Here is a 27,724-nt window from a genome sequence, read left to right as displayed (position 1 = left end):
AAAGTAGCTCGGACCAAGAATTTGTTGCGACGTTAACGTTACAGGACTTTATTTGTGGATGGCCTCGCCAACAGTAAGTTTAGAAAATTTTTTATAGATAGCTTCAGATAAATTCTTTAATAAATTGAAACTACTGAATTAGGCCTGAATTATATGCATTAAGGTTTATCGATAAAATATATCTCAATCAAACCCTTTTGAAAATATTCCCACAAAATCCGAAATATCTCGAAATTGACATCAAACTGTTTGCAGATTTGTGTTGAGTGGGATCATAGGCGTAACAAGGGGGGGATTATTGGGGACATCCCCATTGATTAACAGGAATAAAAAAAATATAAGTAACAATTCAAAAAATAAGAATTTGAATTGATTTGATTGAAAGATTTTGGCTTTTCAAAATGGGGGTAAAGCCCTCTATGAGTCAACTCTTGTTACGCTAATGCATGGGTTGGAATGCTTCTTCTATCAACTAATATGGTGAAAATAAAACACAGTTTAAAAAAATCGATGATTATTTATAATATTCATTCATAAAAATACCTAATAATATAAAATATAATTAACATAGAACTTTGTACAGATGTACGGGAATGTTCTTATAAACCGATAAAATTAATATACAGGATATGTTCATAGTGATATTTACTTTTCTTGATTATCTCTTTGCTGTTGGTCATCTAATGAAATGTAGTGAATTTCTTCTGAATCTACATTGACAGGAATTGTGACTTCTGTTATGTAAGTTTTTTTTTCTGTTGTCAGATCAGTGTTGAAAGATTCTTCCCATCGGTATGGTTGATAAAGGTCCTGCAATTTAATCAAGGTATTAATATTCAATATTGAAAATAATTCATGATGATAATTTATTGGTAATGAAGCAATATTGAAAAAAAAAATAATTGTTAATAATTAAACTAAATCTACAATTGTAAATGCTGTGGAATATTCTATTGTTAATCGATAATCATTATACAGGAGTTAGAACTATATTTAGAGGGCCATTACAGGGATATCGAAAACTGTTAGAAAGGCAGGTGGAAAAAAGAAAATCTCGATTTTCAGTTTTTTCGAAATATCTCGAGAACCATTGGAGATATTTTGGATCTGTTCACACCAGCACACTATCCCTAAATAACGCAACTTTTTTGGAATTTAAGCCACCCTGTATCTCTAACGGTTTTCGATATCCCTGTAGTGCTTCTCTAAATAGTTCTAACCCTGTATAAATTGCATTCTATTATTATTTATATCTAAAACAAAGGTAATCATAAAGAATTCAAACCTTGTTGATACCTACATCCTACTATTCGAAATATCTAGTGATAATGAAGAATAAAAAAATTTGTTTACCTTATCCGCTTCTTTTTTTGATTTTTCACTTACATCATAATAAACCTTGACGTTAGTCTTCTTAGTTTTCTCTTCTAAATCCAACAAGAGTGACTCTGTATACCATACGGGTGTCGAAATTTTGTTGAGATAGCATGAAGTAGTATACCTAAAAATTAAAATGATATTATTAGTATACCTAATAATATACATTTTTTATGCTTTTTCTGTTTCTGGGTCCACTATATGATTGAAATATGTGTAAGATGACGCTACATTTGTTGTTGTTTGAAGAATCGATAAAAACGAGTTTCGTGTATTGAAAAAAAAAACTGATTTTTGATAGGAAAAAATATTGTTCTAGCAAAGCAATGGATGAAAGTCTTATTCAAACTCTGATCCATAAACAATAACGGTTAAAATACGTTTATACCATAGAGAACTCATACTCAAAGCACTCAGAAAAACAAATAATCAAATAGTGGATTTTTTTCAGCCTCTTAGGAATCTAAACAATAAATAATTTTTTGAGAATCTCTTCAAGATCCTATATCGAAAAGTTTAGACAACTTTAAAAATATTCATCCCGTCGTGGTAACAACTGTTAGTAAATAAAAAAAAAATTAAGATACCTCATAGAGGGGTTCTATCTCTTTCAGGGGTAATATTTATTTGAAATTTTTGAATTATTTTTTATCGTAGAATCATTATTGATATTCTATTCCCTTATTACTTCAAAACAACTGCACTATATTGATGTTTTTCTAATTTTACACTACTTTTATAGGAATTCCAAATTTAATTTTTGAGTTATTTTGAAAATATACAATCCAAATTACAAACTTACTTTTTTTGTCCATTACTTCCTCGCTGAATTCTAGTTTCTGTCTTGATGGTAGCAGGTCCTTGTTCTGCTTCTGCCATTGTTCTCCTAAAAACAAAGTTTGTTAATACTTTTTCACAATTTAATTTTTATACGATGTTTCTTACACTTTCACTGGCATATCAAAAATTTTAATTTTAAATGTGCCATCTTCCGGGACTGGCTGAATAGCGGCAGGTATAAATTTCATTCGATTTTCAATAACTTTTCGAGTCTCAAAAGTCTCAGTCATTTTGATAGTTTCGTCGTTTTCCATTTTGAAAAAAAATTTGAATCGTACTGTTCCTACAGATGTAACTGTTCGAATTGTTGTTTGTTGTATCTCACCGTCGCTTTAGTATATAAAGAAACTACCTAATCAGTGGCGTTGCTCATGAAACGAGAGTAAAATGATTTTTAAGGGTGTATAATTACCTAATTTTGTGAGTAAATCTACCTTAAAGATTTTGCAAATTACCTATTCATAAAGGAATTATGTCTAATACCTACATCCATAAATGATAAAGCCATTTTTCTTTTCTTATCTGTTAATTCTGATTCACTGAAGAACTACCTAATCAATTTTCGATTTTTTTTTCATTTGAAACTAACACTTTTAGTTAAAATTTTCACGATCTATTGAGTTGAGATAACGGAAAGTGAGTGGGTATTTTAAGAAATTTAGGAATGATAAATTATTGATCATCTAACAAATTTTTGGGAATTCTTGAATACTCTTATCGTAATTTACTCATTTACTAACTATTTATTAATTTTGAATTTTATATTTACTCAATAACTTAGGAATAAGTTCTCAATTTCCATTGAATATAGAATTTTTTCAAAAATAACCTATTTATCATTTGAATAATTGATCGATATTCAGGATATTTTTGTGGAGCATTATTTTTCCTACCTAGTTTTATGTTATTGAACGAAATTCAGAGGGATATTGATGAAGGTATGAAAGATAATACTCTTGGATTGCAATAATTTATTTTACAAAACTTAACAAAATATTACATAGAGCTGTCATCAATAGCGATAAAAATATTAAGTGGTTATATATTATATATTATTTGAAATATAATTAAATCTCGCCTTCATCTTCTCTCATGCTATAAATGGCAATCAAAACCACTAAGACGACAAGAAAAATGAAGTAACAACTGCAATAAGAAAAAAAATTGTTAGATATATCTTTCATTGAGTATTTCAGTTCTTTATGAAGCGAATTATAATCATATATTATATTATCTGAAATTTTCGAATTGAATCCACGAAAATAAAATAATTTCGTATAATTTACGTATAATGAATGGAAAAAACCTTAATAAGTTTTATGATACTTTTGTTCATTCTGACATCATTTCTCGAATCTTGATCATATCTTCAAATGGAAGGTAACGTCATCGACAAAATTCTTCATTCTAGCGAACCGATAAGCTAACCGGTTTAGAATGTGCTGTACCGATTGAATATTATCAATGCAATAACAATAATTACACTTTCAACCTGCTCAGACGATCGATCAAGAGCATTCGAAGTTTTTAAATAATTGCTCTCAAATTAAAGCCCTGACTTGACGTCCATGGTTACATCATTTTTTTTTCGATATTCTGCTCGAATTTTCTCAACACGAAATTTTTCACGAAGCTGTTGTTATTCCATATACAGGGTGTTCCACCATTGATGCGAATGGTTAAGCGCTGAAATTTCCGAATTTTTTTTCGACAAAGTTTCATTAGGCTCTAGGTATTAGAGCTGCATTCTCAAATCGTTTGGAAATACACAGGGTGTACCGTTCTTTGATGAATGCAGTATTAATATTTTGTGAGGAAATTGATACAAAAAACCAAAAACAACGGGTAAGAACTGCTGACTTTTTGATAGTAATTGAGAACTTTACTGGATGTTCAAAATGACATTTTATTGATGACAATTTTTCTCTAAATAATGAGGTATTCTGTGATATTGAAGAAAAAACACAATGTCAAATTCGTTGTAAATTTTTGACGTAAAAAATCTTATTTATTTTTAAACGCAGAATGCATAGCTTCAGTTCTTATCGATAACCTGCGCTGACTTTTTTATCATTTTTCAAGTGATAACAATTGCAAAACAATGCCTAAAAATAAATTCACGTGGTATATCTGAATATCCACTCTGCACTCCATAAATTAAACTGTTTTTTCCAATTATCCTTTGTTTATATTTGAAGGATATTCTGGTAGATTTTCTGTTTATATTAAAGTTCAGTTCAGTTTACATCATGAAGATTCTACTCGTGAAAATCGTTTTATGAAAACATTGAGAACACATTATTCAAACCTAATGGATGCTTCCAAACTCATTGCAATTATAGTAGACATTAAGAACTTCTTTTTAGTAAAAAAAATTATACATTCATCGATTCATTGATCTAACGTTATTCCAAATCAATAAGCCATAAGTGATGTCTAATATAAGAATTAGATTCCAAAATTTGAATTAGCTTGATAACAGACGCGTATGTTTTGACAGTTTATAGAGTTGAAGGATAATTCATTCTTAATTCACAACTGGATTTAATAGAGACTTAATAATAATTAAAAAGATTCAATTTGAAGTGTTCTCCACGAGATATAGGGTGTTCCTAAATTGGAGATACAAACGAAAAGGAGAGATTCCTTTGTTAATTTTTAGAATAAAAATGCTTTGTTTTCATTTACAGGGTGTTTCTCAAGAATTTGTCGAATTTCGCGATAGATTAGGCAGATGAGTACCAAAAGTGATAATTATTTTATTTACCACAGCTTGCTGATTGTATTTTTATGATAATTTGAATTTTTCCGAGGATTTCGAGAGAATTGTTCGAAATTTCTTTCTCAAAATCGCAAATACGACAAAACTACAACGAACCAAAAAGTTTGATATTAGGTTACAGTTTCTTTTTACTTTTTTTTTAACTACTACTGGTTCACCAAAAAAAAGTTCTGGAGGGAAAAATCGGGCACTGTTCCAAGAAATATATCACCCTGTAGGTTTGCAATCGAACTTGCATCATATCATATGATGTAAACTCTAAATTGGAATGAATATGATAAATTTCAGTTGCAGATCTTGTGTTTAGCAGGTGCTATATGAGAAAACAACTGAAAAAATAAAATTTTAACACCTTGTATATCGAAAAAAAAATCGTTTGCATGCCAATGTTAAATATTGGCTAGCAAACGAAAAAAATAATAACTAATGAGTCCTATAAATTTTATAGTACCCGTTAGTCTTAAAATTATCCAAGGAATCTCTCATTTTTGTTTCAACCTTTAATTTAGGCTATAAAATTTATAGCCTATAAATTGTATAGGACTCATTAGTCTTAAAATTATCCGGGGAATCTCTAATTTTTGTCTGTACCTTTAATTTAGGAACGCCCTGTATATTTTTTTCGTCTCTGAACCAATCGCTGTATCATTTCGTAACAATGTCTGTAATTTGCGAATTTTAAGCTGAAGAAACGATAAGGTTCGACTTACTGTGCCATTTTGAATAGTTTTCAAAATAGAAAAATAATGATAGTAATCTGAAATTTTTATGCTCCTAAATCTTTTTTGAGTTATTCGAGATTTTCTTGATTTATTTATGTTGTAGGTACGTTCAACAATATTTTAAACACCTTGATGTGAAAATAATTCTCGAATTCAAAAGCTGCACGTTTAGGTTTTTGAAAGTAAGTAGATATAATGAACAAAATACTGACTGAGCATATTTTCATTTTTCTCATTGATTCGGAATCATGCAAAAGTTGAAACATAATCGAACACTCAATCATATCTGAAAATAACATTGAAAAAGGCACTTAAACTTGGAACACCCGGTATATGAAATGGGCACTTCAAGCTTCATGCAAAAGTTCTTGTCATCAGAACCATCGAAAATTCGAGCAGAATATCAACAAAAAAAAAACTATTTCATTGTCAACAGATCCGAGCGAGTTTGCGTCCAAAAAAAATTATAATTGCAATCATAGAATTGAAAAAAATGGGGAAAGCACTGACGTGAAGCACCTAAGCACTCGTTCATTCATGCGCCAATTAAACCCTTGAAGACTACATATAAACCTCTATAAAGTTATGTGGTGTCCAAGGGTGCAATTGGACCATGAATGCAGCGCTCAAAAGCTCCTGACTTCACGTCAGATGCTCTCTTCACTTTTTAATTAACATGTCAGACACGAAATTCTACAATTCAATAAGGAAAAGGTATGTCAAGGTATCCCTTCACCGTTTATACATTATAATGAAACGCAAAATATCCGAAAAGGTATAATTTTCAATAATGGTACTCACTTTTTGGTGTGGTGTCTTCTAACCTCTAAGTCGCCTTGTGGTACTGCCTGAGAAGGTGAATCGTAGCTTCTATCCACGTAATCTTGACCTTCTAAAAGAATTTCAATCGAATCAGAATACACACATTCAAATATTATTATATATTGCCGCATTCAATGTAAACAATTATTTTTTTCGAACTTTTTAACCAATGCGATAAGATTATCTGAATTTGTCAAATGGGTGCAGTTTGGAAGTGTCTGAATTTTGAGCAATGAATAAAACGCTGATAATGGAATTGTGATGTCGTCTACATGAAGATGACTAATTCTTTACAGGATGGGATTGCTTTGGGTCAGATAATAAAATAGTTGACGTCATTATATATACATGTATAAGATGCTGAATTGTGCTATTCGAATTTACACTGTGTCCATTTTAAGAAATAATCCTGAAACACCTTGATTTTTTATTTTAATTTACCGTATTTTAAAATAATAATCTAATATACAGGGTGAATTACTTTCGCGTAATGACGTCACCGTCATTTTGTCTCAATTTTCCGATTACTTTAGCTGAGCTGATTCCAAAAATGTGTCACATGTTGATTCCAATTGGTACAGGGTGGACAAAAATACAATAGTTTTGTTTGTGCTTATAAAGTAACGCGTAACATTCTTTATTAGTTAAATTAACAATATTATCAAAAATACTTATTGTCTAGCGGTAATTAGTTTGAACGTAACACCCTGTAGTTTGGTACATTTGTAGATTAACAAAAATGAGCTGTTTCCAAACATGTTTGGTTCTTGTGGTCTAGCAGACAGAATATGAAGAAAATTATTTCTCATCAATTTAAAAAAAAACGTAGTCGTCTAGTTTTTTGTGAAATGTCATTATTTGTTTATTTCCGCTAGACAATAAGTATTTTTGATAATATTGTTAATTTAACTAATAAAGAATGTTACGCGTTACTTAAGGAGCACAAACAAAACTATTGTATTTTTGTCCACCCTGTACCAATTGGAATCAACATGTGATACATTTTTGGAATCAGCTCAGCTAGACTAATCGGAAAATTGAGACAAAATGGGGGTGTTCCATTAAAAAAAAATGACGTCATTACTCGAAAGTAATTCACCCTGTATATTAGATTATTATTTTGAAATACGGCAAATTAAAATGAAAATCGACGTGTTTCAGGATTATTTCTTAAAATGCTCTGTTTAGCTGAAAATGAATTTGTTCCACACTTTACGGACACAGTGTATAAAAAAATAAAATAAATATTCAATAGGACGTTTGGAATAATTTACGTTCAAAATACATAAGTATGTAGATATTACAAAAATCGATTAAAAAAAAATGAGAGAGGTTTTCTAGTAAACTATGAAGGCTTTTTGTGAAATTTTTTTTCTAACATTAACACAAAAATTGGTTTTATACTGTATTCATAACCCTATCTGCCTAGCTTGAGAAGGTGATCTGTGAATTTTAAAAGCTAAAACACTGCAAACTTCACATAATGGATTAGTATTTCGTTCTAACTCACGCAATACCTATCTCGAATCATTTTAAATTTTCGGGCCACTTTCAGATTTTGAAAACCGTGGTTAAGTTTGTTAATGGGTTAAAAATAATTAAGGCCGTTCTAAATTTTGTTTTTGTGATAATTTGGAAACAATTAATTTTTGCATTTAGATGTATAATAACAATTTCCCAGTTTTTTTTCAAATTATTTGATATCTATTTTATGATATTCTAGTTATAAGGCGTCTTAAAATAGTTTCAAAAGCAATTATAGGTTACCACGAGGAAAATAGGTACATTTTTCCAAAAAATAGCCGAAATCCGAATGAAAATTTCAAAAACTTCTTAAATATGAGTGAATTTTTTGTAAAAACTATGGTATTCGGTATTCCGCATCTTCATAGAAAAATGTTATGTTCTCAACTTATTCATGATTAGTATATTTGAGTTTCCGACTGAAATTTTATTTTGTTTCCTTGATCCAAAATTATTTGAGGATCGTTTTCTTAAGCTAGAAGGATCAATACAGAATAGCAAACGATTTTGTATCATATTTTTATTGTGAAATAAAAATACGCAAGTATTAATAACATCTCTACTGTTTATATTTCTTCGATTCTTGCACAAAACTCAATAAGCCTCTTTAGCTCAGTGGCAGAGCACTGGTCTTGTAAACCAGGGGTCGTGAGTTCAATCCTCACAGGAGGCAGAGTGTCGCTCATTTTTTTTTAATGCAGCGTATTAATAACAATAAATTGATAATTCTGTTTTGATTCTTGGGAAAATATTTAGTTACCTTCAACTTGTGGATTTATAATTGTAGCAGTTCAGTGCAGTTCAAGGATTTTTTGTTTAAACAATTCATGCTGTCAGTGAAAACAAACAGGATCTTTATTCTTATAATTTAATCGGGTTTTATCTACCGTGAGAACTTCCACAAAACTCAATATTAAAAAAATCGAATCGGTCAATGTTGATAACCTTTAAAAAAAATAAATATTTGAACTCACCGTTTCGTGCTTTCGTTATAGGTGAGGCCGAGCCATCAAAGTGTGCAACAAAATTTCTTGGCAGAGATATGTTTTTCTCTCCAGAAATTCCATCTTTCAGGTAGGGTTGTCTTTCGATAGAAGAAAATTGATTTGCTCTATCTTCTATTCGCGTTCGTGCATCTTTGCTCAATGTCATATCGTCTTTATTCTCTTTTGTAATCATGTATCCTTCTTTAACAATGTATACCTTCCGATCTGGACTATCTTCTCGTTTTCTGATCTCTTTGAATATTGTTTTAGTTGGAGATAAAGGTGTTACAACTCTATGTATCACAGAATTTACGTTTTCTTTTTCACGATCACTGAGATCTTCACATTCTTCCAGTGAAGGTGCTGAAGGTAGGGGAGCAACCCTTGTTCTTGAATTTATTTTGGTGTTTGTATTTTGTTCTGATACTGCTTTACAAATCTTATTTTTTTCCATCGATGGTATATTTTCCACTGAGTCAGAATTGCTAGTAAAGGATATTGGTGAAATGTTGTTCTTGAAATCTTCTGATTCTTTTATTTTTACTTTGTCAATAATATCCAAATTTTGTTTTTCGTTCAAAAGGAATTCTTGTGTTTTTATTTTTGCTGCAGCATATCTTCTTTTTTCGTCCCCTGGCAATACTTCTAACTGATTAGAGTGAATTGATGACTCAACTTTCTCAAATATCTCTAAATTTGTTGACTCATCGCCTTCCGTTGATGCATAATTTTTTTCCAGGGGATGTAACTGTCTTTCAGACCAGGAAATGCTAGAAATTCGGAATTCCTCATTTTTAACTATTGTAGGTTTTTTGTTATCCAAAATTTCTTGTTTTGGTTTTGTTTCTTGGTCTGCTTTGGAAGATGCAACCTGCGAATTTTTAGGTCTGCTTCTTCTGTACGTTTCTGGACTGGATGTATATTCTCTTATCGAAATCCTTTTCTTTTCATCAGTTATTTTAGTATCCGGTTCGTCAACATTTTCAGTGGATATCGAATTTATTGGTTTCTTAGAAGGAATCTTTTTATGTGAATCACCTATTACTAAAGATTTAATTTTGGACATGACTCCTTTTTTAGACTTCTTTTCTTTTTCCTCTCCTTTCGATAACCTAGTTTTAGAATGCAATTTTTCTTGGTTGTGATATTCTTGATGATCTATCAAGAAGTTTTTCGTCAGTTCCTTGATATCTGTTTCTGGTTGTTTTGATGATATCATCAGTTTCTTGATATCCGTTTCTGGTTGTTTTGATGATGATATCACCTCTAGATTTTCTTTCCTTTCTACGTAAATATTTTTTTGACCCTCTGTATTTTGATTGATTCCGTCAGCCTTTTGTATATCGTATGAACGATTTTTTGTATGTCCGGAAGGTAATAAAGATTTCACCTTCGTTAAAACTCCTTCTCCCTTTTTCTTAATTTTACTTTCAACAGCAGGCTTCTTAGGCTGTTTAGAGGCGAATTTTGATGATTCCATTTGTAAATTATCATGGAAACGCTTGTGATCTATCAGAAATAGGTTAGTCTTATGAAGAATAACTTCATGATCTATTTTCTCACTTTCGATTTGAGAAGATGACTTTCTAACAGGAGCATTCAACGTAGTTGAAATGTACCGGGATTCATTAGACTTTTCTATAGATTCTGAAGGAGTTATTCTACTCCAACCTGCTTCTGGCTTGTATTTAAGATATTGGCACCATATTTTATTTTCCGTATTTATGTAATTTCTTTGACTATCTAAAAAGTTTTTACTCTGATCCATGAATAGTAAATAATTAGTAGATTCGTTTTGCTGATTACTTTTAGAATAAGGTACTTCCTGTGTTTTAATTTTGTCCGTCTTAGATACCTTCTCATCCAGAGAAGATTTCAGAGGTTTTTGACTCTTTTTGATTTGTGATTCGGGACTTCCGTTTACAGGGAGCTTTCTAGGAGAGCAGAAAGTGGAGTCCTCTTGGAAATTGGAATTATCTTTTTGTGTACCAGATCCCAATGATCCACTACCCCTTTTTACGGGATATTCTACATAAAACTTGTAAGAGGCATCTCCTTCCAAATCATTATAACATTTTTGACTTATCAAAAATTCTAATGTTTGTTTTCTGAGAAGTGCATTTTCAATATCACGCTTTTTATCAAGGGAAATATTTTCTTGCCCGACCAAAGATTTTATTTTAGACATTAATTTAGCCTTTAATTTTGGTTCTTTTGAGGTGGTTTTTCGATCATCCTCGTTCGGTTTGTTCTGTTTCGATATGAAACTGATGAAATAATTTCTTTCTCTGTCATGATAGGCTCTATGATCGTCTAGGAATAAAAGCAAATTTCTTCGAGTTTCAAAATATGTATTATCTGGTATTTCTGATGGTGAAGTCTTCTGAGGTAAGGTTGGAGAAGAAGTCGTGACTTGCTCATAACTTCTTGGAGACGGCTTTGGTTTAGAATCCCCCAATTGAACTTTATTCGGTTGATTTACTTCACTCTTTAGATTGACGACAGAATATTGGTCAATCCATTGGCTGTTCTGGTGGTTTCTATGGTTTTCAAGGAATTCGCTGGTTTCCTGAATGAGGTAACGTTCTTTATCTTGTTTGAAAATTTCAGCTGAATCAATAAAAACAGCATTAACTTTCTTTCTGATTTGTTTTCGAGGAATTGCTGAGGGTTTACTCGATCTCTGAGATGAAGTTATATTTGTGAAATCAGAACTCATATCTCCGTTTTTCTCTTCAACATTTCCTTCAGAATCGTTTGTTGTTTCCTTCTGAGGAGATTGCGAAAATGTAACTTTTTTCTTTTGTCGTACAGATAGACTTGAGTTGTCAGAAGGTACATCTGAAGAAGTATGGTCATCTGACAATGGTGAATTTGTGACATGTATTTCTTCACCCGATATATCTCTTTTCTCCTGCTCAGAGTTTTTACTGTTCGTGTCCATTTCGCTGTTTGTATCATAGTAAAATACTGCAGTCGGAGTGGGATTACTAGCAGTTAAGATATCTTTCACTTTTTCTCTTAAATTCTTGCGTGGTTTGACATTAGGCTGTTTTGTTAATGTCTCAGTCTGAACCTCACTTATTTTTCCAGCGGTTAGTTCGCTCACAACCACAGTAGGATCTTTTTTCGAAGAAGGTATTTTCTTTATTTCATCCGGTATACTGGATTCATGAGAATAATTTGTTGGTTTGACATCGTTTTCCAGAGACTTCTTCATCCTCTTGGATTCAGAATATTGTTTCTCCGCTGAATAACGAACTGGAACTTTCTGGCAATCGAATTCTTCTCTATGGATGAGATATTGATGCTTCCTCAAGAATTCATCAGTTTGATCTCTCATAATTTTATCATTGGGATCCACTATGGTTGGAATAGTCTTCTTGGATTGCTGAGGGGACATCAAATTCTTTACTTTGGTGATTATATTATCCTTTTTCTTTGCAGGTCTTGATGACAGCCATATAAGATGTTCTGGCTGGCCAACCTTCGTGAAGAATTTATTATCCTCTTTTCTCTGTCTGTTGTGATAATCTTGATGATCCTTGAGGAAATTATCGGTATTCTGTCTGATCAACTTTAGTCTCTGTTTTTCCTTTTCACTAATTGCAACTAGTTTGACTGGTTCAGATTGCTGTTTCGGTACTTTAGTAGCTGTTACTTTCTTTTCCTCGAGCCATACTATTTTGTACTTGGCCATTGCATCTTTGTCATAGTCATGGTTCTTTCTCATATCATCGAGGAACTCACTTGTTTGTTTTCGAAGTAGTTTATTACTTTCTTCAGCGGTTGGTTTCTTCGATGTTCCACTCACGAAGGTCTTCAACTTTGAGAACGCACTCATTTTCGGTTTTTCTTCTTTTTCTGGTGACTTCTCAAGTCTCTTGGGAGCAGAAGATTGTTTTTCCGCAGCTTCTATAATAATTTCTTCTTTGATTACTTTCTGAGGAATCTGAGTTTTCTTGAATTCCAATTCCTCCTTGTGAATAAGGTATTGATGCTTCTTCAAGAATTCATCAGTTTGGTCTCTCATAATTTTATCATTGGGATCCACTACGGTTGGAATAGTCTTCTTGGATTGCTGAGGGGACATCAAATTCTTTACTATGGTGATTATATTATCCTTTTTCTTTGCAGGTCTTGATGACAGCCATATAAGATGTTCTGGCTGGCCAACCTTCGTGAAGAATTTATTATCCTCTTTTCTCTGTCTGTTGTGATAATCTTGATGATCCTTGAGGAAATTATCGGTATTCTGTCTGATCAACTTTAGTCTCTGTTTTTCCTTTTCACTAATTGCAACTAGTTTGACTGGTTCAGATTGCTGTTTCGGTACTTTAGTAGCTGTTACTTTCTTTTCCTCAAGCCATACTATTTTGTACTTGGCCATTGCATCTTTGTCATGGTCATGGTTCTTTCTCATATCATCGAGGAACTCACTTGTTTGTTGCCGAAGTAGTTTATTACTTTCTTCAGCGGTTGGTTTCTTCGATGTTCCACTCACGAAGGTCTTCAATTTTGAGAACGCACTCTTTTTCGGTTTTTCTTCTTTTTCAGGTGACTTTTCAAGTCTCTTGGGTGCAGAAGATTGTTTTTCTGCAGCTTCTATAATAATTTCTTCTTTGATAACTCTCACAGGAATCTGAGTTTTCTTGAATTCCAATTCCTCCTTGTGAATAAGGTATTGATGCTTCATTAAGAATTCATCAGTTTGATCTCTCATAATTTTATCATTGGGATCCACTACGGTTGGAATAGTCTTCTTGGATTGCTGAGGGGACATCAAATTCTTTACTTTGGTGATTATATTATCCTTTTTCTTTGCAGGTCTTGATGACAGCCATATAAGATGTTCTGGTTGGCCAACCTTTGTGAAGAATTGATTGTCATCTATTCTCTGTCTGTTGTGATAATCTTGATGATCCTTGAGGAAAGTATCGGTACTCTGTCTGATCAATTTTAGTCTCTGTTTTTCCTTTTCACTAATTGCAACTAGTTTGACTGGTTCAGATTGCTGTTTCGGTACTTTAGTAGCTGTTACTTTCTTTTCCTCGAGCCATACTATTTTGTACTTGGCCATTGCATCTTTGTCATAGTCATGGTTCTTTCTCATATCATCGAGGAACTCACTTGTTTGTTTTCGAAGTAGTTTATTACTTTCTTCAGCGGTTGGTTTCTTCGATGTTCCACTCACGAAGGTCTTCAACTTTGAGAACGCACTCATTTTCGGTTTTTCTTCTTTTTCTGGTGACTTCTCAAGTCTCTTGGGAGCAGAAGATTGTTTTTCCGCAGCTTCTATAATAATTTCTTCTTTGATTACTTTCTGAGGAATCTGAGTTTTCTTGAATTCCAATTCCTCCTTGTGAATAAGGTATTGATGCTTCTTCAAGAATTCATCAGTTTGGTCTCTCATAATTTTATCATTGGGATCCACTACGGTTGGAATAGTCTTCTTGGATTGCTGAGGGGACATCAAATTCTTTACTTTGGTGATTATATTATCCTTTTTCTTTGCAGGTCTTGATGACAGCCATATAAGATGTTCTGGTTGGCCAACCTTTGTGAAGAATTGATTGTCATCTATTCTCTGTCTGTTGTGATAATCTTGATGATCCTTGAGGAAAGTATCGGTACTCTGTCTGATCAATTTTAGTCTCTGTTTTTCCTTTTCACTAATTGCAACTAGTTTGACTGGTTCAGATTGCTGTTTCGGTACTTTAGTAGCTGTTACTTTCTTTTCCTCGAGCCATACTATTTTGTACTTGGCCATTGCATCTTTGTCATAGTCATGGTTCTTTCTCATATCATCGAGGAACTCACTTGTTTGTTGCCGAAGTAGTTTATTACTTTCTTCAGCGGTTGGTTTCTTCGATGTTCCACTCACGAAAGTCTTCAATTTTGAGAACGCACTCTTTTTCGGTTTTTCTTCTTTTTCAGGTGACTTTTCAAGTCTCTTGGGTGCAGAAGATTGTTTTTCTGCAGCTTCTATAATAATTTCTTCTTTGATTACTTTCTGAGGAATCTGAGTTTTCTTGAATTCCAATTCCTCCTTGTGAATAAGGTATTGATGCTTCTTCAAGAATTCATCAGTATGGTCTCTCATAATTTTATCATTGGGATCCACTACGGTTGGAATAGTCTTCTTGGATTGCTGAGGGGACATCAAATTCTTTACTTTGGTGATTATATTATCCTTTTTCTTTGCAGGTCTTGATGACAGCCATATAAGATGTTCTGGTTGGCCAATCTTTGTGAAGAATTGATTATCATCTATTCTCTGTCTGTTGTGATAATCTTGATGATCCTTGAGGAAATTATCGGTATTCTGTCTGATCAACTTTAGTCTCTGTTTTTCCTTTTCACTAATTGCAACTAGTTTGACTGGTTCAGATTGCTGTTTCGGTACTTTAGTAGCTGTTACTTTCTTTTCCTCAAGCCATACTATTTTGTACTTTTCCATTGCATCTTTGTCAAGGTCATGGTTCTTTCTCATATCATCGAGGAACTCACTTGTTTGTTTTCGAAGTAGTTTATTACTTTCTTCAGCGGTTGGTTTTTTCGATGTCCCACTCACGAATGTCTTCAATTTTGAGAACGTACTCTTTTTCGGTTTTTCTTCTTTTTCAGGTGACTTTTCAAGTCTTTTAGGTGCAGAAGATTGTTTTTCTGCAGCTTCTATAATAATTTCTTCTTTGATAACTTTCTGAGGAATCTGAGTTTTCTTGAATTCCAATTCCTCTTTGTGAATAAGGTATTGATGCTTCTTCAAGAATTCATCAGTTTGGTCTCTCATAATTTTATCATTGGGATCCACTACGGTTGGAATAGGCTTCTTGGATTGCTGAGGGGACATCAAATTCTTTACTTTGGTGATTATATTATCCTTTTTCTTTGCAGGTCTTGATGACAGCCATATAAGATGTTCTGGTTGGCCAACCTTTGTGAAGAATTGATTGTCATCTATTCTCTGTCTGTTGTGATAATCTTGATGATCCTTGAGGAAATTATCGGTATTCTGTCTGATCAATTTTAGTCTCTGTTTCTCCTTTTCACTAATTGCAACTAGTTTGACTGGTTCAGATTGCTGTTTCGGTACTTTAGTAGCTGTTACTTTCTTTTCCTCAAGCCATACTATTTTGTACTTTTCCATTGCATCTTTGTCATGGTCATGGTTCTTTCTCATATCATCGAGGAACTCACTTGTTTGTTTTCGAAGTAGTTTATTACTTTCTTCAGCGGTTGGTTTCTTCGATGTTCCACTCACGAAGGTCTTCAATTTTGAGAACGCACTCTTTTTCGGTTTTTCTTCTTTTTCAGGTGACTTTTCAAGTCTCTTGGGTGCAGAAGATTGTTTTTCTGCAGCTTCTATAATAATTTCTTCTTTGATTACATTCTGAGGAATCTGAGTTTTCTTGAATTCCAACTCCTCTTTGTGAATAAGGTATTGATGCTTCTTCAAGAATTCATCAGTTTGGTCTCTCATAATTTTATCATTGGGATCCACTACGGTTGGAATAGTCTTCTTGGATTGCTGAGGGGACATCAAATTCTTTACTTTGGTGATTAAATTATCCTTTTTCTTTGCAGGTCTTGATGACAGCCATATAAGATGTTCTGGTTGGCCAATCTTTGTGAAGAATTGATTGTCATCTATTCTCTGTCTGTTGTGATAATCTTGATGATCCTTGAGGAAATTATCGGTATTCTGTCTGATCAACTTTAGTCGCTGTTTTTCCTTTTCACTAATTGCAACTAGTTTGACTGGTTCAGATTGCTGTTTCGGTACTTTAGTAGCTGTTACTTTCTTTTCCTCAAGCCATACTATTTTGTACTTGGCCATTGCATCTTTGTCATGGTCATGGTTCTTTCTCATATCATCGAGGAACTCACTGGTTTGTTGCCGAAGTGGTTTATTACTTTCTTCAGCGGTTGGTTTCTTCGATGTCCCACTCACGAATGTCTTCAATTTTGAGAACGTACTCTTTTTCGGTTTTTCTTCTTTTTCAGGTGACTTTTCAAGTCTCTTGGGAGCAGAAGATTGTTTTTCTGCAGCTTCTATAATAATTTCTTCTTTGATTACTTCCACAGGAATCTGAGTTTTCTTGAATTCCAATTCCTCCTTGTGAATAAGGTATTGATGCTTCTTCAAGAATTCATCAGTTTGATCTCTCATAATTTTATCATTGGGATCCACTACGGTTGGAATAGTCTTCTTGGATTGCTGAGGGGACATCAAATTCTTTACTTTGGTGATTATATTATCCTTTTTCTTTGCAGGTCTTGATGACAGCCATATAAGATGTTCTGGTTGGCCAACCTTTGTGAAGAATTTATTGTCATCTATTCTCTGTCTGTTGTGATAATCTTGATGATCCTTGAGGAAATTATCGGTATTCTGTCTGATCAATTTTAGTCTCTGTTTCTCCTTTTCACTAATTGCAACTAGTTTGACTGGTTCAGATTGCTGTTTCGGTACTTTAGTAGCTGTTACTTTCTTTTCCTCAAGCCATACTATTTTGTACTTGGCCATTGCATCTTTGTCATAGTCATGGTTCTTTCTCATATCATCGAGGAACTCACTTGTTTGTTGTCGAAGTAGTTTATTACTTTCTTCAGCGGTTGGTTTTTTCGATGTCCCACTCACGAAGGTCTTCAATTTTGAGAACGCACTCTTTTTCGGTTTTTCTTCTTTTTCTGGTGACTTCTCAAGTCTCTTGGGAGCAGAAGATTGTTTTTCCGCAGCTTCTATAATAATTTCTTCTTTGATTACTCTCTGAGGAATCTGAGTTTTCTTGAATTCCAATTCCTCCTTGTGAATAAGGTATTGATGCTTCTTCAAGAATTCATCAGTTTGGTCTCTCATAATTTTATCATTGGGATCCACTACGGTTGGAATAGTCTTCTTGGATTGCTGAGGGGACATCAAATTCTTTACTTTGGTGATTATATTATCCTTTTTCTTTGCAGGTCTTGATGACAGCCATATAAGATGTTCTGGTTGGCCAATCTTTGTGAAGAATTGATTATCATCTATTCTCTGTCTGTTGTGATAATCTTGATGATCCTTGAGGAAATTATCGGTATTCTGTCTGATCAACTTTAGTCTCTGTTTTTCCTTTTCACTAATTGCAACTAGTTTGACTGGTTCAGATTGCTGTTTCGGTACTTTAGTAGCTGTTACTTTCTTTTCCTCGAGCCATACTATTTTGTACTTGGCCATTGCATCTTTGTCATAGTCATGGTTCTTTCTCATATCATCGAGGAACTCACTTGTTTGTTGTCGAAGTAGTTTATTACTTTCTTCAGCGGTTGGTTTCTTCGATGTTCCACTCACGAAGGTCTTCAATTTTGAGAACGCACTCTTTTTCGGTTTTTCTTCTTTTTCAGGTGACTTTTCAAGTCTCTTGGGTGAAGAAGATTGTTTTTCTGCAGCTTCTATAATAATTTCTTCTTTGATAACTTTCACAGGAATCTGAGTTTTCTTGAATTCCAATTCCTCCTTGTGAATAAGGTATTGATGCTTCATTAAGAATTCATCAGTTTGATCTCTCATAATTTTATCATTGGGATCCACTACAGTTGGAATAGTCTTCTTGGATTGCTGAGGGGACATCAAATTCTTTACTTTGGTGATTATATTATCCTTTTTCTTTGCAGGTCTTGATGACAGCCATATAAGATGTTCTGGTTGGCCAACCTTTGTGAAGAATTGATTGTCATCTATTCTCTGTCTGTTGTGATAATCTTGATGATCCTTGAGGAAATTATCGGTATTCTGTCTGATCAATTTTAGTCTCTGTTTTTCCTTTTCACTAATTGCAACTAGTTTGACTGGTTCAGATTGCTGTTTCGGTACTTTAGTAGCTGTTACTTTCTTTTCCTCGAGCCATACTATTTTGTACTTGGCCATTGCATCTTTGTCATAGTCATGGTTCTTTCTCATATCATCGAGGAACTCACTTGTTTGTTGTCGAAGTAGTTTATTACTTTCTTCAGCGGTTGGTTTCTTCGATGTTCCACTCACGAAGGTCTTCAATTTTGAGAACGCACTCTTTTTCGGTTTTTCTTCTTTTTCAGGTGACTTTTCAAGTCTCTTGGGTGCAGAAGATTGTTTTTCTGCAGCTTCTATAATAATTTCTTCTTTGATAACTTTCACAGGAATCTGAGTTTTCTTGAATTCCAATTCCTCCTTGTGAATAAGGTATTGATGCTTCATTAAGAATTCATCAGTTTGATCTCTCATAATTTTATCATTGGGATCCACTACAGTTGGAATAGTCTTCTTGGATTGCTGAGGGGACATCAAATTCTTTACTTTGGTGATTATATTATCCTTTTTCTTTGCAGGTCTTGATGACAGCCATATAAGATGTTCTGGTTGGCCAACCTTTGTGAAGAATTGATTGTCATCTATTCTCTGTCTGTTGTGATAATCTTGATGATCCTTGAGGAAATTATCGGTATTCTGTCTGATCAATTTTAGTCTCTGTTTTTCCTTTTCACTAATTGCAACTAGTTTGACTGGTTCAGATTGCTGTTTCGGTACTTTAGTAGCTGTTACTTTCTTTTCCTCGAGCCATACTATTTTGTACTTGGCCATTGCATCTTTGTCATAGTCATGGTTCTTTCTCATATCATCGAGGAACTCACTTGTTTGTTGTCGAAGTAGTTTATTACTTTCTTCAGCGGTTGGTTTCTTCGATGTTCCACTCACGAAGGTCTTCAATTTTGAGAACGCACTCTTTTTCGGTTTTTCTTCTTTTTCAGGTGACTTTTCAAGTCTCTTGGGTGCAGAAGATTGTTTTTCTGCAGCTTCTATAATAATTTCTTCTTTGATAACTTTCACAGGAATCTGAGTTTTCTTGAATTCCAATTCCTCCTTGTGAATAAGGTATTGATGCTTCATTAAGAATTCATCAGTTTGATCTCTCATAATTTTATCATTGGGATCCACTACAGTTGGAATAGTCTTCTTGGATTGCTGAGGGGACATCAAATTCTTTACTTTGGTGATTATATTATCCTTTTTCTTTGCAGGTCTTGATGACAGCCATATAAGATGTTCTGGTTGGCCAACCTTTGTGAAGAATTGATTGTCATCTATTCTCTGTCTGTTGTGATAATCTTGATGATCCTTGAGGAAATTATCGGTATTCTGTCTGATCAATTTTAGTCTCTGTTTTTCCTTTTCACTAATTGCAACTAGTTTGACTGGTTCAGATTGCTGTTTCGGTACTTTAGTAGCTGTTACTTTCTTTTCCTCGAGCCATACTATTTTGTACTTGGCCATTGCATCTTTGTCATAGTCATGGTTCTTTCTCATATCATCGAGGAACTCACTTGTTTGTTGCCGAAGTAGTTTATTACTTTCTTCAGCGGTTGGTTTCTTCGATGTTCCACTCACGAAAGTCTTCAATTTTGAGAACGCACTCTTTTTCGGTTTTTCTTCTTTTTCAGGTGACTTTTCAAGTCTCTTGGGTGCAGAAGATTGTTTTTCTGCAGCTTCTATAATAATTTCTTCTTTGATAACTTTCACAGGAATCTGAGTTTTCTTGAATTCCAATTCCTCCTTGTGAATAAGGTATTGATGCTTCATTAAGAATTCATCAGTTTGATCTCTCATAATTTTATCATTGGGATCCACTACAGTTGGAATAGTCTTCTTGGATTGCTGAGGGGACATCAAATTCTTTACTTTGGTGATTATATTATCCTTTTTCTTTGCAGGTCTTGATGACAGCCATATAAGATGTTCTGGTTGGCCAACCTTTGTGAAGAATTGATTGTCATCTATTCTCTGTCTGTTGTGATAATCTTGATGATCCTTGAGGAAATTATCGGTATTCTGTCTGATCAATTTTAGTCTCTGTTTTTCCTTTTCACTATTTGCAACTAGTTTGACTGGTTCAGATTGCTGTTTCGGTACTTTAGTAGCTGTTACTTTCTTTTCCTCAAGCCATACTATTTTGTACTTGGCCATTGCATCTTTGTCATGGTCATGGTTCTTTCTCATATCATCGAGGAACTCACTGGTTTGTTGCCGAAGTGGTTTATTACTTTCTTCAGCGGTTGGTTTCTTCGATGTCCCACTCACGAATGTCTTCAATTTTGAGAACGCACTCTTTTTCGGTTTTTCTTCTTTTTCAGGTGACTTTTCAAGTCTCTTGGGTGCAGAAGATTGTTTTTCTGCAGCTTCTATAATAATTTCTTCTTTGATAACTTTCACAGGAATCTGAGTTTTCTTGAATTCCAATTCCTCCTTGTGAATAAGGTATTGATGCTTCATTAAGAATTCATCAGTTTGATCTCTCATAATTTTATCATTGGGATCCACTACAGTTGGAATAGTCTTCTTGGATTGCTGAGGGGACATCAAATTCTTTACTTTGGTGATTATATTATCCTTTTTCTTTGCAGGTCTTGATGACAGCCATATAAGATGTTCTGGTTGGCCAACCTTTGTGAAGAATTGATTGTCATCTATTCTCTGTCTGTTGTGATAATCTTGATGATCCTTGAGGAAATTATCGGTACTCTGTCTGATCAATTTTAGTCTCTGTTTTTCCTTTTCATTAATTGCAACTAGTTTGACTGGTTCAGATTGCTGTTTCGGTACTTTAGTAGCTGTTACTTTCTTTTCCTCAAGCCATACTATTTTGTACTTGGCCATTGCATCTTTGTCATGGTCATGGTTCTTTCTCATATCATCGAGGAACTCACTTGTTTGTTTTCGAAGTAGTTTATTACTTTCTTCAGCGGTTGGTTTTTTCGATGTCCCACTCACGAATGTCTTCAATTTTGAGAACGTACTCTTTTTCGGTTTTTCTTCTTTTTCTGGTGACTTCTCAAGTCTCTTGGGAGCAGAAGATTTTTTTTCCGCAGCTTCTATAATAATTTCTTCTTTGATTACTTTCTGAGGAATCTGAGTTTTCTTGAATTCCAATTCCTCCTTGTGAATAAGGTATTGATGCTTCATTAAGAATTCATCAGTTTGATCTCTCATAATTTTATCATTGGGATCCACTACAGTTGGAATAGTCTTCTTGGATTGCTGAGGGGACATCAAATTCTTTACTTTGGTGATTATATTATCCTTTTTCTTTGCAGGTCTTGATGACAGCCATATAAGATGTTCTGGTTGGCCAACCTTTGTGAAGAATTGATTGTCATCTATTCTCTGTCTGTTGTGATAATCTTGATGATCCTTGAGGAAATTATCGGTATTCTGTCTGATCAATTTTAGTCTCTGTTTTTCCTTTTCACTATTTGCAACTAGTTTGACTGGTTCAGATTGCTGTTTCGGTACTTTAGTAGCTGTTACTTTCTTTTCCTCAAGCCATACTATTTTGTACTTGGCCATTGCATCTTTGTCATGGTCATGGTTCTTTCTCATATCATCGAGGAACTCACTGGTTTGTTGCCGAAGTGGTTTATTACTTTCTTCAGCGGTTGGTTTCTTCGATGTCCCACTCACGAATGTCTTCAATTTTGAGAACGCACTCTTTTTCGGTTTTTCTTCTTTTTCAGGTGACTTTTCAAGTCTCTTGGGTGCAGAAGATTGTTTTTCTGCAGCTTCTATAATAATTTCTTCTTTGATCACATTCGGAGGAATCTGAGTTTTCTTGAATTCCAACTCCTCTTTGTGAATAAGGTATTGATGCTTCTTCAAGAATTCATCAGTTTGGTCTCTCATAATTTTATCATTGGGATCCACTACGGTTGGAATAGTCTTCTTGGATTGCTGAGGGGACATCAAATTCTTTACTTTGGTGATTATATTATCCTTTTTCTTTGCAGGTCTTGATGACAGCCATATAAGATGTTCTGGTTGGCCAACCTTTGTGAAGAATTGATTGTCATCTATTCTCTGTCTGTTGTGATAATCTTGATGATCCTTGAGGAAATTATCGGTACTCTGTCTGATCAATTTTAGTCTCTGTTTTTCCTTTTCATTAATTGCAACTAGTTTGACTGGTTCAGATTGCTGTTTCGGTACTTTAGTAGCTGTTACTTTCTTTTCCTCAAGCCATACTATTTTGTACTTGGCCATTGCATCTTTGTCATGGTCATGGTTCTTTCTCATATCATCGAGGAACTCACTGGTTTGTTGCCGAAGTAGTTTATTACTTTCTTCAGCGGTTGGTTTCTTCGATGTTCCACTCACGAAGGTTTTTAATTTTAAGAACGCACTCTTTTTCGGTTGTTCTTCTTTTTCAGGTGACTTTTCAAGTCTCTTGGGTGCAGAAGATTGTTTTTCTGCAGCTTCTATAATAATTTCTTCTTTGATTACATTCTGAGGAATCTGAGTTTTCTTGAATTCCAACTCCTCTTTGTGAATAAGGTATTGATGCTTCTTCAAGAATTCATCAGTTTGGTCTCTCATAATTTTATCATTGGGATCCACTACGGTTGGAATAGTCTTTTTGGATTGCTGAGGGGACATCAAATTCTTTACTTTGGTGATTATATTATCCTTTTTCTTTGCAGGTCTTGATGACAGCCATATAAGATGTTCTGGTTGGCCAATCTTTGTGAAGAATTGATTGTCATCTATTCTCTGTCTGTTGTGATAATCTTGATGATCCTTGAGGAAATTATCGGTATTCTGTCTGATCAACTTTAGTCTCTGTTTTTCCTTTTCACTATTTGCAACTAGTTTGACTGGTTCAGATTGCTGTTTCGGTACTTTAGTAGCTGTTACTTTCTTTTCCTCAAGCCATACTATTTTGTACTTGGCCATTGCATCTTTGTCATGGTCATGGTTCTTTCTCATATCATCGAGGAACTCACTGGTTTGTTGCCGAAGTGGTTTATTACTTTCTTCAGCGGTTGGTTTCTTCGATGTCCCACTCACGAATGTCTTCAATTTTGAGAACGCACTCTTTTTCGGTTTTTCTTCTTTTTCAGGTGACTTTTCAAGTCTCTTTGGTGCAGAAGATTGTTTTTCTGCAGCTTCTATTATAACTTCTTCTTTGATTACTTTCTGAGGAATCTGAGTTTTCTTCAATTCCTTTTTCGGTTTTTCTTCTTTTTCTGGGAACTTTGCAAGTCTCTTGTTTGCCGATGATTGTTTTTCCGCAGCTATTAGTATTTGTTCTTTTTTGATGATTTCCACGGGATCCTGAGCTTTCTTTTTCGGTTCTTCATGCTTTACCGATGAATTCTCAATATTTTTGGGCGCTACTTCTACTGCGACTTCACTCATGGCTGTGTTCATATTTTTTCGTTCTCTACTTAATTTCTTCATCTCATCGTCGAGCCTTTGCTGCCTTTCCAAATATTCATCATTTTTAATTTTGATCAGTTTGCCGTTGGGATCCATTACCGATGAAAATTCATCTAACGATTTATTCGTTGGTTCTCTCTGAGTTTCAGTTTTAATAGATATCATTTTTCGTAAATGTCCTTGCTCATAAGTTATGTTCGTTTCCTTCGAATTCTGCACTTTTTCTTCTATCGTTCGTGGTAAATGAATTTTTTCATCTTTTTCGATAATCGTATTTTCAGATTCATCGATTCCTTTCGTCTCACTATATGTTGAATGGCTTTTTGAATAATTATTTATATTTCTACCTGTTTGAGCAGAATATTCTTCTTCCTTGGAGCTCTGCATTGGATTACTTTCCGATAGGCCATCCTTTGTAACAAACATATTTTCATAAAAATGTTCTTCGTTGGGAGAAAACTCAATTGATATTTTTTTCGTTTCTATATTCGTGTTGGATTTCGTATCTTGGGTGGGAAATTCTTCAATACATTCTTTCTGTATTTTCTCAGTCGTCGTCCGTTGTGTTATTACCGATTCTTTGATAATGGTATTGCGTACTACTTTTTGTCTCGTCTCAGTTGTAGAATACTTATGGTGGGTAATGTTGTTACTTTCTACAAGCTTTAGTTTCGAAGAACCTACATTTTCTTTCCCATCCATTGATTTGACTTCTGTTGACACAAAAACTGGTGTAGATTTACTTTTATTATTGATGAAAATAAGTGTTTTATCGACAGTATCTGGTCCTTTGTCCAAATCGTGATATTTCTTGATATCTTGTAAAAATATTCTTGTTTGATTTTTCATAAACTCAGGATTTAAATTATTAATGTCGACCTTTTTCTCTGCAACAATAGATTTATTTACTGATGCATTTTTCTGATTATTTGAATTATCTTTCTTTATATGTTTTTCCTGTAATGAATCATCTGTCTTCACAGAAGTAGCTTCTAACTGATTATTCGGACCTTTGTTATCTGAAGAAGACATTTCATTTCCTTCTAGGTTGGGATCTTCTTTTTGTTTGTCGTTTTTATGTACTAAATTTCTTATTTTTGAAACTAATTTCTGTGCAGGTGAGAGAGTTCTGCTCCTTCTTCTCTCTTTGCTATCTCGATTTCTTTCGTCCCTTCTTCGCCTTCCAGTTGGTGGTTTGCCAACCACATTGCTGTTATCTTGATAAAGAACATTTTCGGTAGATAAAAACTTTTTCGTTTTTGTTTTGATTGTTCCATCCTTAGGCATATGTTCTATTGAAGAAATACTTCTGGCATACTTTTGATCGATTTTGGGTACACCATCATAATAAAATCTTTCATGGTTAATAAAATTCTGAACAGGATCAGAAGAACGCAGTATATTATCACGAGATTTTGTTCTTCGTCTGTTTCCTATTCCAACCATACTTTTTAGACGATCTGAGAATGTTTTATGACCAGTAGGTGACTTATTGCCATCCAAACTCTTGGTTCTTGTTTTGAACATCAGTAAGTCTTCTGATCTGCTCCTTTGGTGTAACGATGGAGGTGACGTTCTGGATTTCTCACGTTTTTTCGAGGTTTTATTTTTCTCAGCAAGAGATGCTGTTTCCTCAAACACTTTATTTTCGACTGATTTCTTTTCGGGTGATTTTTTAGAACTATCTGGAGAAATTCTTTTCGCGATAATTTTTGAGGATTCTAGACTTCTCGAATCTGTTAGAATTGAAGCATTTCTGTTGCTTTTATTACCTGAAAATATTATGTGACCTTGCGTCTCTAAATCATAAAAATATTGTTCGTTTTTCAAGAACTCTTGAGTTATGTCTTTGAAATACTTAGTTTTTTCTTTGGATTTCTCATTTTTCCCAAAGAACAGGTGTTTGATTTTGGCGAATAAGCCTTCTTTTCTTTCTTTCACCGGGTTTATATGGTGTTTTCTCATGTGAATCACATAGTAGTATCTCTGTTGATCCTCAAAAAGTTTTTGTTTCTCCAAAAACTCATTTATATTTTTTAAACGATATTTGAAATCGACATCAGGTTGTATTTTATTGGTGTTTTCAGCTGTCCCTGAACTTTGTTTCGGTGATTGGAACTGAAAATGTATATCTTTCATTTTCGATTCAGGCTCATTGTTTGCAGGTGGTGAACATTTTACAAGATTGTAATCTTCGAATTCTTCTTTTTCAGAGTTTCCTCGATCCTGATTTCTTGCATTTTTCATACCGACCAAATGTTTAATCTTGATTTTTTTGGGATTATCTGTGGAGTCTTTCTGAGTCTCGTACGCAATTTGTTTGATTTTTTCTATCAATGGATTCTGAAACTCACCGTTTTTTATATAAAACAATTTGTAAGCTTCGAATTCGGAATTATTGTATTTTCTTTCATTTCTCAAAAATATTTTAGTGTTGTCTGTGAGATTTCCAAGGTTGCTTTCAAGAGTTTTGTAGAATTTCGTTGATTTTTCAGGGGAGAAACCAATCATAGTCTTGATTTTGGAGTAAATACCTCTTTTTGGGTTTTGAGGGTCGTTTTTGGATTTAGCTGAGCGTGTTAGAGAGTCCACGTATTTTTTGATAATGGGGTTTTTTTGATATTGCTCGGAGAGAATTTTTTGTTCCGCATCATTGTAATCTCTATTGTTGGACAAAAATTTTTCGGTTTGTTCTTTAATGAACTCGTAATTTTCGTTATTTTTGTTATCCTTAGGACTATTGACAGTATAAACATTTCTGTAATGTTTCTTGTAGGGTATATCTAGAGGGATATCATCAGAACTTTTGAGTTTCAAAACAGTATTCGGTTCATAAGTCTTCAGTTCGGAATTTTTGACGAAAATTTCATAAGCTATTTGCTCCAATTCATCGTATTGCCGAATCTTCTTCAAGAACTCCTCGGTTTTAGCTTTTAAAACTAGGTAACTTTGATGTTCGTGATTCTTATCATTTTTGTGTGATAACTTAGATTGCACGTACCTTTGCTTTGGTGAATCTTTCTTCCTGGAGGCCAATTGACTCTTGAGCTGGTATTTCATTTCGTCCTGGTTCAGTCTGTTGGCAGATATCCTCTCATGGGCAAGGAACATGTTGGTGTAGTCCTGAAGAAGCCGGTTCAGATAGTTGTGATTCTCATGCGGTCTACTATGGATCAATATACGAAAATCTGTCACGTATCTGTCTATCTCGCATCTCCTCTTCTCTTCGATCAAGAATTCGCGGGTGAAATTCCTCAGGATCTCACTGCGAGTAGGAGGTTTGTCTTTAGAACGCATCTTCACTTAACACTCGTAATCACTCTCGCCGATAACACAGAGTAGGCTTGTTCACAGCGATGCGGAACACTAATGCACATATCAAGGAGGCTCGGCGATCTATAATGAAATCTGTTTTCTCAGCGATCACTTATTTCCTCCGTAAATG

The 27,724-nt window shown here is 34.0% G+C and overlaps 1 protein-coding gene and 1 non-coding gene across 6 annotated transcripts; one reads left to right on the top strand and one right to left on the bottom strand.

Annotated features, from left to right (window-relative positions):
- Positions 1–497: 497 nt before the first annotated feature.
- LOC123680405 lies at positions 498–27,724 on the bottom strand. Of its 5 annotated transcripts, XM_045618292.1 has the most exons (6): positions 10,310–27,722; positions 9,042–10,267; positions 6,523–6,613; positions 2,180–2,263; positions 1,387–1,501; positions 498–810 (listed from the first exon to the last, which is right to left on the bottom strand). In XM_045618292.1, the coding sequence occupies exons 1-6, from the start codon at positions 27,574–27,576 to the stop codon at positions 646–648; spliced, it is 18,948 nt and encodes a 6,315-aa protein (XP_045474248.1). In that variant the 5' UTR covers positions 27,577–27,722; the 3' UTR covers positions 498–645. The 5 variants fall into 5 exon arrangements, with proteins under 5 accessions (XP_045474248.1, XP_045474247.1, XP_045474246.1 ...); XM_045618291.1 differs by having other exon boundaries at positions 6,523–6,610; positions 9,042–27,723; XM_045618290.1 differs by having other exon boundaries at positions 9,042–27,722.
- On the top strand, positions 8,669–8,740 carry Trnat-ugu. Its single transcript has one exon. It is a non-coding gene; the product is annotated as a tRNA-Thr (tRNA).

This window comes from Harmonia axyridis, chromosome 5 (genome assembly GCF_914767665.1).
Source record: "Harmonia axyridis chromosome 5, icHarAxyr1.1, whole genome shotgun sequence".
Lineage (NCBI taxonomy): Eukaryota > Metazoa > Arthropoda > Insecta > Coleoptera > Coccinellidae > Harmonia > Harmonia axyridis.
The sequence above is the reverse complement of the archived record's forward strand: the minus strand, read 5'-3'. Positions and strand labels throughout refer to the sequence as shown.